The following is a 15392-nucleotide window of genomic DNA, read 5'->3' on the forward strand; positions in this document are numbered from 1 at the left end:
ACCTTTTAGACTTTTTGGACTTTTTATTTTTTTCTAAACCAAAATAGCTGATCTGCAAAACACATTCTGGACCAAAAGCCTGGGTCTTGGCCTTGATTCAATTCAATATCAATTCAATTCAATTCAGTTTATTGTCATTATACTTATACAGGGTTGTACAGTAAAACGAAACACTTAGGCTAGATCTCCAGTGCAGAAAAAAAAAAAAGTAGGACAGAGTATATAGTGCACAGACGATAGGTACAGAGGAGAAGCGCAAAACAAAACACACAGTGTAGGGGCAAAAAATACATGGGAAACAAAACACTTTTTAGGGCAAAAGTACAGGGGACACAGACAATAGATACAATAAGATTATTTGTTTGATTATGCTGGTGATTTCTGTATCTACTGTAACTGTTGATTTACCATTATTTCTAAACAGAAATAAAAGCAATTAGAAGGATATCTGATGCACTCATTCTGTTGCGTGACACCTGGCTTGTCACAATAACTATTTTTGTTTGGATGATATAAGGAAAATAACAGTTCGCAATCTCGTAAAAGAGTAATTTATTTTTACACATTGAAATCGAAATAATACAATTATTTAAAAGTCGAGAATAAAAGACACCTATACAATGAAACCAATGGAGTCAAATACTGGCAAAAATACCAAAATTTGGCACAACACCTAGGCGCTTTTCAACGCACACCTTTCTACAAAACAATCAGTGTCGAGAATAGGGACGCAAAGCCCACATAGTTCTTCAGTGTACTCACTAAACTACTGTGTGAAATTTAACAGAAATAGCATGAAAAGCATGTACACTGATCAGAACTTTGGTCTAGACTTTCAGGTATAAATAATTGTTCCCCAAATACAGTACTGAGAGAGAGAGATCAATGTTTAATAACTTTCATAAACATTTAAGTTAAACAACCGTTAAACTCCGGTTGTTTGGTATTAGGTATATGGTGATATGGTAATCCACTTCCATAAAAAAGAAGAAAGCAAAGCTTGCAAAAGTAAAAAAAAAAAAAGATTGCAAATAAAATCGGTCATTTTCAGGCCTGGTAGAATCCCAAAGCTGATCCAATCAAATAAAAAGTGTCAGCATCTTTCATCTTTGAGAGAGCAGAGACAGTCTCCTCTCTCATATTTGACAAAAAACAAATCCACAAATATTTCTGTCCATCCTTCCAAATATGATTTGACAACTCAACACTGTGGGTGTGAAAGGATGTGGAGCTGATCGTGAAGCTCTTACTGGGAGACAAAAAGAATTTCAATTCCAAGGCAATGCAAGTTTATTTAAAGAGCACCTTTCACCTTTCAAAATCTGCCTCAGAGCTGCAGGAGGAGGAAGAAACCTTGGGAGAAACCAAGACTCACATTTAAGGTGGGACCATCCTACCACTGCTCAACAGCTTTAAAATTAAATTTAAAAAGTCTTTATACATCCACATAGGTTTTATATATTCAGGAGAATAGCAGCACCACTAATGGAAGCAGTTAGAGTTCATGTAAGCTTGGATGTAATCAGTAGTGGAGAGTGAGATGGATGATGAGCAGCTGATCTGTGGTGGGTGGGTGATGGAGAAAAAACGACTTCTGAAACTTCAATCAGTCTGGCCGGACAGGGGACATGAGATCCTGAGGGTCCAACATCCATCGGTAAATACAGGAAGAAGGTCCTGTGATAGTGTATAATTCTGTGCAGTTTAACATGGGGCAGCAGCAGAGATGACATTTATTCATGGCTGTAGTAAAAATCTGAACACTATACCAGATATCCAGGTAAACACCTGGAAATGAAAGTCGTATGGAAATTTAGGTGTGATGTCATTCCCAGCTCAGCGATTCATATTTCAAGGTAAATGGACCTTAGCATTAAACTCCAAATTTAAGAAATGACTGTTCAGTTTCTGCTTATTATACATACATTGTATTTCCAGAAGTATTTGCCCACCCATCCAAATAATTCCATGGCCACAAGTGTATTAAATCAAGCAGCTAGTCATGCAGCTGTTTGCGTTTACAATCATTTGTGAAAGAGTGGATCGCTCTCAGGAGCTCAGTGAGAGATTCTGTCAACAACAAATTGTACTTTTATTAAGTTTTCAACATTGAGAGATTCTGTCAAAAGCAAATAGTGCTTTTCCTTAGGTTCTTAACTGACTGACTCCTTAACCCCCCTATTCCCCTATACACTCCTAACCTTTTGTCCCTCACGCTTGTCTCTCACATATCTCTACTTTGTTTACCATAAGTTGATAGAGACACCCCCAATGATGACCCCTACCCTGCTTCCCCCTGCTGTGTTCAAAGCAAAGTTTCTACTGTATGTAAAGTCCTACTGAAAAGTCAGTCAGACAGTAACAGACAGACAAGTCAGATGGACTAGTCAGGCAGACACAGAGAGGGACCATCGACCAACTAAGCTGTGCCCATGTAGATTTTCTGTCTGCACGAGAATAAACTCAAGTCAACTCTCAAGCTGTCTCCTGAATCCGACTCATGCCGAAGTCAACTCTCAAGCTGTCTCCTGAATCCGACTCATGCCGAAGTCAACTCTCAAGCTGTCTCCTGACTCCTGAATTGGACTCCTAATTCCTGAAGGTCAAATTTTTAACAACTTGGTGCCGTGGCCCGGATGGCATATTTCTAACAACTTCTGACTCCTGATTCCTGAAAGCCGGATTTCTAACATCAGTGAACTTCAGCATGGTAGTAATTTTCCCCAGTCAACAGTGGAAGCGACTGAAAACAGAAGAAACTCAATCTGTCAGTTCAAGTAGAGCGTACAGAGCTTCATGGAACGGGTTTCCATGACCGAGCAGCTCCATCCAAGCCTTACGTCACCAAACGCTTTGTCAATGTAGTGCATATTCCACCCAATATAAACACAGATAGCTTTTCCTGTTGCTCAGCTTTGTTGTTTGTTTTTCCTCGACAAATGTGACTCTCGTCAAAAATAGCCGACCCGCACCTCTCTCTTCCCTTTGATTTGGCTCTCTAGGAGTCCACCCCGTACCTGCACACCTCTCATCTCCCTCCACATCTGTCCAGCGCTCACAAAGAGAAAGAGGCGCCATGAATTATTCACCAGCACTTTAACCTCTGCGCCGCTTCCACTCGCGCCTCTTTACCCCGCATTTCGTTTGCTTACTGACGGGGAACAATGGGGGCAATACCTCATTAATCAAACAAAGAGCTAGCATGGAGAAAGCAGCCTGCAACAAATGAAAAAGGTTGAGGTGAACAGAGCACGGCCGTGACACGATCACCTGCAGATACTGTAATTCAGAGCTATTAGAGAGCATGAAGCTCAGAAGAACCCACAATGGGAAACCTAGATGTTATAAATGGTGTCGCTATTCCCAAATGCAAAGGATTTTGAGCAGTTTGGGTGGAAAAATAAAAAGGAAATAAAATCAATAAATAAAATAATAAATATAAAAAAATAGTACTTGTGGTAGTACTACTAATGGTTGTTGTCCTTGATTTTGCTTTCCTTTTATCAAATTTCAAAGTGTAGTGGAGCATCGGGAGTTTAAAGGCGAGAATTGCCAATCCCATTACCTCATCTTACAAACATACTTAAGAGGATACCATTACACTGATTGCTCTCTGGGTGAGGTCGAAGGCTAATGCTTGTCTGTTTCAGTTCCCATGGCTGTAGATAGCTGTGGCATTGCAGGAAATCAAACTCAAAATTAATCTCTTGACAACAGAGCAAACCCTTAGACAGTTGCGCCACTCTGAAGGCTCATTTATTTCCTCATAATGTGCGAAAATGAAACGTCCTTTTCAAACTTTCTTTATGTTGGTGTAGTCGTTAAACAGTGAGTGGTTGAGACAAAAGATTCAAAATCAAGCAAACATGGAGGCAATGGAGGGAGACAATGGTGTAAACGGCTGTTGACTCAGTTGAGAAGTTTTTGTTGTTAGAAAAGTTTCACTGGAATTATTGACACTACCCTACACTGTCTCCATGGTTTCCAGCGGTAATATTCTGTTCACCCATATCCATAAGTGCTCAGTTATGATCAACATTAAGTATGGCTCAGGATGAACTGTCGTACTTTGTGTTTGTGTAATCTATATATATATTAGGGGTGTTATGATTCTCTAAAGCCTTGATTTGATTTTATTTCCGATTTTAGGGTTACGATTCGATTCTCTCTTTTTTTTTTCTTTTTTTTTTACAGCAGAGAGGCCTATGCCAGTTTTAGATTAGTCTATGGTCAGTCTATGGTTTGATTCATCAAATTTACAATATCTTATTTCAAAAGGTGGGCTTGATATAAGTGATGCAAAGTGATACAAGTGATCTGTAATTCACCACATTAGGCACTAATGGTCAAATTTAAATAATTTAATTAAGATATATATTTAATGCCATCTAGTGGTTTTTTTGGTAGCAGCAGTGTGCACTATTAAAACAGCAATGTGCAACATAAAATAAATAATAAAAAATACAGGAACAGTCATGTACAAAATATTAGAACAACTAGACCCTTAACAAACTGAACTCTATCCTACTATAACAGTTAAACATGAAAAATAAGACTTTAAGATGTTTTCGGTCCCTGAGAATGACAAGTTTTTTTCTTTAACAAAGATATATTATTAACTTTATCTGAGAGAAAGATGCTCCTTAAGGTACCAAAACTATTAACATATTTGAGGCTAGACAAAACAACTGTTTTGCACCACAATGCATGTTTTAAAAGTACTTTTTAGCATACTAGGAGCAATTGGTGCACACATTCTTACCAGAACATACGTATGGTCAGTTAAACTGAACATCAGCTTTTCTGTCATGTTTAACAGATTGCCAAATTAGCTAGCAGACTGAGAACTTTAACTTTTACCATATAAACAAACACAGCAGGGATTTACATGGAGGTGATCACTGTAGAATTAACAAACATTTTTCCAAAAAACATCTCAACAGCAAGGATAAGCACTATTCTACCTCAGGACTGCAGACACTGCTGGTGGCCATCTTCCACAAAGGCCTGGTCCTCTCACAGTCCTATATGAGAGCCCAGTCTTGACCTCCACGCAATCCAGGCTCTGGAGTGGCTGGTCGATACTTTTGCTGATTTTCCTACATGGGAAATCATTCTGAGGCTCACCTTTCATGACTTTTTGTTGGGGGAGGTAATGGTGGTTCGTGTGCTGCTGTTCGGCTCTCCAGGTTAACCCCATTTAACCTGCATCTCAGCAGATGTTGCAGAGGCAGGTCTTTGAAGGTGAAAGTGGAGATTGGATGACTCTCAGAGCTTTGGCTGCTCTGCTAGTGTATAGTGTAGGCATTACCCTGAGGGGAATATTTATATTTAGTAGAACATAGTATGACTAGGTGTGTTTTATTAAGCCTATCTATGCATTGTGTAATCTGAGGGCAGACAGTTGAGGATAGGTTGACTACACCAGTTATATGATCTGAAATCTGGCATATGCAGTTCTGGAAAAAAATAAGAGACCACTTAAAAATTATGAGTTTCTTTGATTTTACCAAATTGAAAACCTCTGGAATATAATCAAGAGGAAGATGGATGATCACAAGCCATCAAACCAAACTGAACTGATTGAATTTTTGCACCAGGAGTGGCATAAAGTTATCCAAAGGCAGTGTGTAAAACTGGTGGAGGAGAACATGCCAAGATGCATGAAAACTGTGATTAAAACAAGGGTTATTCCATCAAATATTGGTTTCTGAACTCTTATGAACTCTTTATGAATATGAACTTGTCTTCTTTGCATTATTTGAGGTTTGAAAGTTCTGCATCTTTTCTTGTTTTAGCCATTTCTCATTTTCTGCAAATAAAGAAATGTCTGTACTTTATATAAAAATAAATAAAACAGCAATGTTCATTTTACACAAACATATACCTATAAATAGCAAAGTCAGAGAAACTGATTTAATTCACCCATCTGAGTGCAGGGTACCAGCCTGTATGAGTTAAAATACATTAGTCATTTTACAGTTAATTTTTTTTTTCACTTATTCGTCCAAACACCAAGCATGCTTTTTTTTTTTTTTTTTTTTTTAGAATTTCCGGCCAAATTATTATAAGATTCAGTGCACCCATAATTTAGGAACCACAATGTGTAATTGGTTAAAAACATGGTATAGAGAATGTCCGTACAATATTGCTTGTAATACGTGAACAGTGATTGTAAAGATGTGTTTTGCCTCTGTTTCCAGTACAGGATTGGTCAGCTGTATATGATCAGCAAGCACAGCCATGAGCAGAGTGAGCGAGGTGAAGGAGTGGAGGTGGTGCAGAATGAGCCTTTTGAGGATCCCACCCACGGGTCTGGCCAGTTCACTGAGAAACGGGTCTATCTCAACAGGTGAGTATCACTACGGTTCATTTACACAAACCACCAGTGCTACCCCCTCCAGGTTAACAAGCAGACTACTCTTACACTTTCTCCTTGCTTACGATTCTGTCTGGGGACTTAATTTCATTTAATTTTGTGTTATTTGTTACATTTTCCTTTCCTTCTATAGTTACAGATCTTTATGTCTGGCTATATATACATACATGTATATAGTTCTGGCTATATACACACACACACACACACACACGTCTCTAGGTAAAGGTTTGTAATTATAGATAGGAACGATCAGTGTTTTAGGCAGAAAACCACTTTTTTGATTACTACACTGTCCCTTTTTTTTTTTTTTTTTTTTCAAACTTTAATGGAAGAAACTCTAAAAGCCTGCAGTTCTAACTGGATGTTAAAACAAGTGAGTGGCTGCAGCTGTTCTTCAGCTCTGGAGTTCCATCTAGCAGTTGAACAAGTTACTAAAGCTTTCTGTGATCAAACAGCCCCAACAGTGCTTCACACAGCCAATATGTGTAACTCCCCAATATGATCTAAATGGCTCTCAAGATTGTCTAATTAGAGAAACATCAGCAGATTGCCTATCATGTCTGTTCAAACTTTGGGGGAAAAATAGGGTTTTATTATGAACAGCTGGAGCTAGAGAGAGCAAAAGCGACCACATTCTCTCTGGGTAGATGGCACTCTAGTTACTAGTGTTTTGGTTGTACTTTAAGGCTCTTGTGTGTTTAAACTTGCATTTTTATGTGTTTTGGTCTTATCTAGATAATAACCTGATATTTAAGATGCATGAAGTGACCAGGTGTGAATAGATACGTGGTATACAGTACAAAACTGATCTGAAAACTGCACATGCACAGGCCTGAAGCACCTTCCTAACTTGTGAACCCTCTCAAACAAAGTGTCCTCATTCGTCTGGCTGAACGGATTCTTTGCTTAGCACACAAAAGCAATGTGCCTATGGCCTTCACAAGCATGCTTTTCTCAGCAGCCCTCCTGAAAGTCGAGACCATTATAGCACAGTGCAGCTGAGATCTATCACCGCTCTCCTTGCTGAGTTTTTCACCACAATTGTCCTCATGGAGAGGGCAGAGAGGTCATTAAGAGCTGTAAAGAGATCTACAGCCGTGAGGGTGCCCTCATATTCACCCCTGTGCCAACCTCAGGATGATATTAAAGCAGGAAAAGGGGCATCAATTGCTCTGTTAGATGCAGAGTTTTCCCATCAATCAAAGTAAGATTCAGCTCATAGCTTTTCTGAGCAACTAGGTACAGAACAGAGATATTCAACAGAAAAAAGATGGTATATTATTATAAAGCCTCTGTGACAAACTCTGTTTATTCTTTAAAGGTTTAAAAGTAAATGAATCTTATTTTACACATTAACCCCTTGGAGTCTGAGCCTTTTCAGACACTTCACAGTCTGACATGCCTTGACATTTTTTTAAATTATATCTCCCTTAATAATTTGTTCCTAAAGTGCTACACATGAGTTTATTTAGCATAAACTTAGCTACATAGTTGTAAATGTGTCATTAATCTTCTTTTTAATTAATGAAATCAGTTCCAAACCCAAAGGTGCTGAAACAATGTAACAGAAATACATTATAAATGTTTCTGAATCATGGCTATATATTGGTAGCATATTGTTAATTATTGTTGTTTCTCTCATATAGCAGTTTTCCTTCAAAAGAACTCTTCTTTTACTGGTTTCTGCACCAGTTCCATTCAGGCTTATTACCGTGGTGCTTTTTAGTGAACCAGCCCGTGTTTCCAACAGTTTTTAGTTGAACAAAAGGACTCGCCCACAGATGTCGTCACGGTTCGCACTGAAGAACCTAGTGTTGTTTGGTTCCCGCTACGAACGAACATTCCTAGTTTCAGAACCTACTTTTGTTGGTGGAAACGCGACAAATGGTTCAAAATTAGGTTTGCGAACAGAACGGTGCGGATCCACGCTCATTTTTTTTTCCCCCTTTCATTGTAAATGTATACTAGGGGTGTGATGAGACACTCATCTCACGAGATGAGAGGAGACGAGACACGATACGAGATTTTTAAATAATGAAAAAAAAAAATAATAATAAAAAAATGAAGAATAACTTGAAAACTTGTTGTATTTGACAAAATCAAATAGCAAACTCAACAGACTGGTTTCTCTCACAAATTGAGTCTATAAAAATAGAAACAATATGAATAAAAAATAATAACTTTTAATAGCCATTAATAACTATTTCCCAGTCACTAGCAATTGTGTGTGCTGTAATTGTAATATAGCTCACCGTAGCTCTAGACGTCCAAACATCGGTTGTTATGGCGATGCTTTCTGCCTTTTTTAGACTCTGTTTAATCACAGCCTTTGTAGAGATTTGGGACCACCATGCGTGCAAAATGCGCACATGTTGGTATGGTGTATTCGGTTCCAAAGTGTGGAGGAGTCGTCTGAACCCTTTATTTTCTACAACTGAAAAAGGTCTCATTGTATAGTATTAGCCGCGGTATGATCTTCATATGGTTTGTGTCTTGTCGGTCCCTCTGTTACCGTTTATTGTTTCCACTGGGAAGCCAAAATGCAGCCAGACATACAACTTAAACATAGTGGGAGCATCTTCTATGCGAAAGCCCAAATTTTCCTCTTCTGCTGAGAGCTGCTCTCACTGCTCAGCCACCACACTCGCTGCCATTGCTGCTGTGTTGCCAGATCTCTCTTCAAAAGTCCACACTAAACTGATTTTTTTTTCTGGCGAGACAGGTTCAAGCTTGACGAGAAATATCGTCACGTTTTAATCTCGTCACACCCCTAATGTATACTGAAGTCATTCAAACTATGAAGGAACCATGTAGTAACTTAAAAGTGTTAAACAAACCTACTTATCTTGTGCAACAGAGGTAACTCTTGTTTTTCCATTCCTGTGGTGGTCCTGATGAGAGCCAGTTTCATCATAACATTTTTGATGGTTTTGCAACTGTGTTTTAGGATATTTTTTCAAGTTTGTATTGATTGACCTTTATTTCTAAAAGTCTTTTTTTTTTTCTTTACTTAGTTGAGTATTTTCTTGCCATAACATGGATTAGAACATTACTCAAACAGGGCTATTCACTGTATACCAACTCTACCTCTTCACAACTTCACAACTGATTCTCTCAAACACATTAAAAGAAGAAGCAATTTTAGTAATTAACTCTTGACAAGTTCAGCACAGCTGTTAACTTTGTTTTTTTTTATGCAGCATTGTTTGCAATGGCAGAGTTGTTTGTCTTCCTTTATTTATAGTAAAGTATGGAACATAGCAGCCAGTGTTTCTGATGTAACCTACAGCAGCTGTCACCTACAGCACAGTGTCACCAAGCCAGAGGAAAAGAAGCTGTTCAGGCTGCTATTCAAACAAAAAGAGAGAAAAACATCAAAGACTAAAACAAAGAGCTGACAAAGTGAACGAGTGTGATGTGATGGACAGCTGAGCTTGAAAGGACAGCCTTTTATCCCTCAGCTTCCCTCCAGAACTGCAACTGTGTTTTTAGCCAGTGAAAAGACTCGCTCTCTAAAGCCAGCCAAGCTCAGTCGGGGTTGGTGGGTCCTGCTGGAGTGTTCAGCCCACGCTCAGGATGGGAGCTCTCCCCAGCGAGTCCCTGTGCTGTTTAAGTGAAGCGAGGAAGAACATGGACACAGACCCAAACGTTCAGTGATGGAGACGGGATGCCTTCTAGGGGCCACTGCACTATGAGAAACTGAAAGATAGTATGGTTTTGTTTGTGTTCACTCAGGCCATTACGTATTTTTGGCAGTGACATAAAATTTGTCATTCTTCCTCGAGATCGGAAAGACCATCAGATTGCTGGTTCGAATCCTGGTCATGCAGTTTGCCTTCAGCTGCCAAAACCCAGAGAGAGCACAAATGGCCTTGCTCTCTATGGGTGGGTTGAGGGCACTTTTTCCTCTAATCGCTCCTAGGGTGATGTTGATCAGCACAAGGCGTCTGTGAGCTGATGTATTAGAACAAGTCTCTGTGCTTTCCTCCGAGTGCGCTGTGATGCTACTCTGCAATGATGCATAAGCAGCAGCTCGAAAAGAGACGGTGTCTTACTTCACATGCATCAGAGGAGTACTAGTGATGGGGAATATACAGCTGGCTAGCAGTTGATTTGGATAGGACAATTGGCCAGATTAATTGAAAGAATAATGGGAGAAAATTACAAATAAAAATGTAAAAAATAATAATGTAAGTTAAGAATAACATACAGAAATGAATACATCATAGCAAACAACAAGACTTAGTAATCTAAGTAATCTAGCTTGGAAAAAGTCTAAGCATTTTTCTTGTAATATCTTCCAAGCGTGCTCAGACTAGCTGTTAGCATTGCAGCTAAAATTAAGCTAAATACAAACACTACAAACAATAAAACTTACTCTAATCTAATCTTCCCAGCCCTCTACAACTTTCATAAAAAATGCAGCTAATATCCACTTACACTTTACACAGTTTAAATACCCCGTCATAAAGTGCATTTGTACTAATTTGGGGTCTGGGGGTTATAATTTTGTTTATTATCATGATTATTAGTCTGTTAATGCTTTAGGGTAATTGTGAAATGTTGTGATCCCGTGATATGTCCTGAGATGTTTATCATATCATATATGAAAATTGTTATGCTTAATAATAGACGCTTTTTTTTCTCTCTCTCTCACTGATGATTTTTAACATGTCTGTAAAACGTATCCAACCATTTGCGAGTTCCTACAAATGAGCTCCATTGAGGGCGGAGCATGAATCGCCCAATTAGCTCTATATTTTCCATGGACAGTTGGTGAAAAATCCTGCAGCACCGTGACTGAAGAGGCATTTAGTGTAAGTCTGTGATGTAGCATTTTGTTCTGGTGCCTTTACTTCAGCTCCTTCAGCAGTGGATCAATCAGATACCTTCTTATGTTCCTAATCCTCTTTTTAAAGCGCTGCTAGACCACGACGGAGCCGGGCCTGCTGTTCATCAAAAAAATCATCACTGCTCATTTCTGTCTGACTGATATTGGGCTAACTGGATAAGAGGATTGGTGGTGGGGGGATGAAAGGCATGCAGATTGGGAAGAACAGAGGAACATATGCAAATTGCGAGACGGAGGGAACTTGGGAGAAAACAAAAGGAAAGCTGTGAGATAAAAAGAGCGAGGAAGGAGAGGGTGGCAGCAGCCTGGAGAAGAGTGTGGGAGGAGAGGCGGGTGAGGTCGGGCTTGTAGAAGACGTGTTTAATTTTGTTTTGGCTCTGAGGAGCTGTACCTGCGTTTTTGCCCACCGGCCAAATGCCTGCCTTGTGTGTGTGCGTGTCCCCAGCACACCAACAAGACCAACAAATATCAACTGGTGCTGAGTGGAATGGCATTTTAGGCTATATAGAAAGCAGTGGTGTGCAGTAAGGACCTTCTAAACCTTCAGAGCAGGGGTGCCGATACGTGCATGTACATCATTACATTATATTTTATCAGGAAATATATATTATAGTTATTGTAAGTGTAAGCATACATTTCATATATTAACTAAAATAAAAAAACAGCAACTAATTCAAAGCATTAGTCTGCATTTTTCAGTTGCTATAGGACCCATATCTGACTGACAGCGGTACTAAGCAATCAAAGTTTTCTAAAATGGCTTCTGCCCCTGCGTCTGCGTGGCCATTCTACTGATTTTGAGAATGGTGTAGTAATGAGTCTATAAGCAAAGTCGTAGGACAATGTAACCAATCAGATTCATGATTTTCACTAGATTTTCACTAGACAGATATTGTGTCGTATCTAATTAAAAAGCCTTTTTTAAAGCTGCCCTGCAATGTGAAACTAATTCACAATAACAGGCCACCTGACTGGTGAGTTTTTGTGTGTACTTAATCTTTTGGCTGCTCTGGTGTGCTGTAAGCATACATATGAGTGATCTTTGTTGAAGGGCTGTACTTGTAGGCAAATTAAGCATTAATTGTTGGGTCTGTTATATACTTTTGTGGTGTGTAGCTGTATTTGTGGGCTGTTAATGTGTACTAAGTTCATATAACTAAGTCAAGACAGATGAATATTACAATAACTACATATTCTCTATGTGTAGGTCGGGGTGTAGGGTGCTGCAGAAAGAGTACCCACTATATTAACTGCCTGCCACTGATAGAATGACTTATCTTATTTCTGCAGATGTGTTTTTCTTTATACTTTATTTTTAATCCTCCTTTCATCCTGTTCTTTTTATGTTCAGAAAAGTTATTATTTGGTTGGTGGGACATTTTCTCAACTCTTCAGTGACACTGGCATGGTGATGGTGGGTTGTTCGGGTATAAGTGGATCAGACACAGCAGTGCTGCTGGAGTTTTTAAACACTGTCCACAAACTGTTTGTTCTATAAGTTACTCCTAAATGGCTTCTCTACCATGTAGATAAATTCAAGTCAGAATCTGATTCTGTTTCTGCACAGTTTGTGTTGGTCATCCTTCATCATTTAAGACCTTCATCAGTGGGCACCGGGTGCTACATGGGATACATACGAGAGATATTTTGACATGGTGGTAACTATAAATACAAAAAGCATCTTAGACTTATTAGACATCGATTTTATTCCTAGTCAGTTAGGATTTTTTGTCAGTTTGTAATGGAAGAATCCTAATATAAACAGAAACAGATGGTTTCAGATTATATATAAAAAAAATAACAAGGTTTTATCACAAAACACGCTCCACTCCGAGGCCAAAGAAGAACTGCAGCAATAACACAGTAGCTCATTTCCATAACACAATACCAGCTAATCATAGCAAGTAACGTAATTGATGAAGTTCAGACCCCCCTGGTTTTATGCCGGCAGTAAATGCAGGTTTACTCAGCTCCACTTTTACCACTGATTTGCATCTTTATAGGCTCCCCGTGACGCATGCCCATCCAGCGCTGCTTCACAGGTGTGCAGAGAATCGTACACTGGCTGAAATACGAGAAACCTGAATAAATGTTCTCGTGCTCTCGCTCTCGCTGGATTGGAGCCCAGATCGATCCCTCTGCATCAGCTGTATTTGGGACGCAGCGGGAGGGCGGCACTGACACCATTTATAGTCGCCAAATTCATCTGAATGTAAATTTCTCTCTTCATCTTCCTGCTTTACAACAGAGCCGCACTCCACCCCCCTCTAAACTCAGTCAGACAGACTGCGCTGGGATTAACTCCCTCACGCTCTGAGGGTTTATCCTGGGTGCGGCGTTTGATTATAGGTTAATGCACTACAAAAATATGAGCTTTGGTTTTGGTTTTGCATAAATGAGAGCCGAGATGATGGTCTAGTTTTAGATACTCGTCAAAAGTAAAGTGTTTTAATTAGAAATCTTGGTTATATCTCTTCGCAGTTTTAGTATTGTTGTTCAGATTTTATTAAAGATTTTTTGTTGAGTCAACTTATTCTGATTGTGTTTTAAATTGTATTTAATAAACTGTTCAATGCATCATCAAACATGAATCTACAAATGCTCTAAATATAAAAACAATGACAGAAATTATGAGGGCTTTTCTAAATATAATATTTGGGAATATTTGAATATTTCAAGATTCTTTTGTAAGTTGTTCATAGAAAAACTTAATCTTAACGGTCAATTCATAAATTAATTTTGACAAAGAGTAAGGGACAGTTTGTCTGTTTAAATAATATAAACTAAAGACTGACAAAAATTGAGATACTTGTTTTTCATTGGACAGCAACAAAATGGACCATTTAAGAGGGTTAGCTTCTATACTTATTAGAAAAATGTTTTTTTTCCATAGTATAAAATGAAAGAAAATACTCTTAAATGCACTTTTATACTGAACTTTTATACTATAGAAAAAAGTTTAATTGAACATTTGATTAATTGATTTGTAAAAATGTTTTTGCATTGACTTTTATTACAGTTAAGAAATGTGCTTTTTTGGAGATAGGAGTTTTTCGTTTTACAGCGACAATTTAATTTTTAATTGATTAATTCCTGTCCTGTCTAATTTACCAAGATTAATTGTTATAAACCCCGGAATATTGGACAATTAAAATGTCTTGTACTGCAACGTTTTGTTAAATAAAATGCAGCATAAAAGACTATAGTTACATACTTACAAATGACCTTAGAAAACCATTTAAAAAGTCTCATAATAAATTAATTGACTTTTTTCCAGACAATTGCTTTCAAGAACATTTCTCATACTTTTAGGTGTTTTATTTGTGTTTTTGCCTAGGAATTTAACATGCAGTACTTTGTTTGATATTGGCTGCATTAAATTTAATTTTGTTTTAAACTTTTCTTTGTTTTTGTGTTGTTCATAGAGCTGATATAAACAGTCGTTTTTCTTTTTTAGAAAAAGGGGAAAAGCTTTATTTTCTTATTATTTCTACATTGCCAGTGTTGCAGCAGTTGGTATTTTCTGTGCCGACTGTGCAGCAGTTTTTACTATAAAAACACAGATAAGACTAAGATCAGGTTTGGAATAAAAAACAGATTACAGCAGTTAATCTTAAGCTGACGGATGGGCAGTCTGGTCCTGAATCAGTGTAAATGAGCCGTTTCTCCCCGGAGGAACCGTTAGCCATCTCTCACAGATGCTATTAGCCGGCCTTTATTACTGTTCTTGCAGCTCATAGAACAGCAGATTGAGCTGATAGTTCTCTTTTCCCTTCTCATTTACAGGTGAGGAATAGATCAGCAGCCTTTATATGGTTCAATGGGAAATGGGAAATTTAAATCACACCTTATTTCTTCTTTTATAGTCACGCTTTAATGCTGCGGCTCGATTTCAGCTGTGAATCTGAATTAAAGTTTAGAAGCTAATGCTCTGCTGGGGTGCCTAGAGTTGTTCTACTTTTTACACATCTAATTATCTTTTTATCTTTTTTTTTTTTTTTTTTTTGGACTAACAATGAATGTTTATTTTCTGGATTATTTTAATACATAAGGCAGACCGGATTATAAGGCACTAGTTAGAAGTGAGAATAGTTAGTAAGAATGCCATGTCTCCCTTTTAGTTCAGCAGGTCTCGCCGCTGGGGGCGCCTAAGTAAACAAA

General features: G+C 38.3%; 1 protein-coding gene across 1 annotated transcript in view; it reads left to right on the plus strand.

Annotated features, from left to right (window-relative positions):
• Positions 1 to 15392, plus strand: part of pitpnc1a (phosphatidylinositol transfer protein cytoplasmic 1a) — a 101971-nt gene that overhangs the window by 46841 nt on the left and 39738 nt on the right. The window contains exon 2 of the mRNA XM_022673167.2: positions 6204 to 6352. Coding sequence (XP_022528888.1) covers positions 6204 to 6352 — 149 coding nt within the window. The remainder of the gene's footprint in view (positions 1 to 6203; positions 6353 to 15392) is intronic.

This window comes from Astyanax mexicanus, chromosome 19, assembly GCF_023375975.1.
Source record: "Astyanax mexicanus isolate ESR-SI-001 chromosome 19, AstMex3_surface, whole genome shotgun sequence".
Taxonomy (NCBI): domain Eukaryota; kingdom Metazoa; phylum Chordata; class Actinopteri; order Characiformes; family Acestrorhamphidae; genus Astyanax; species Astyanax mexicanus.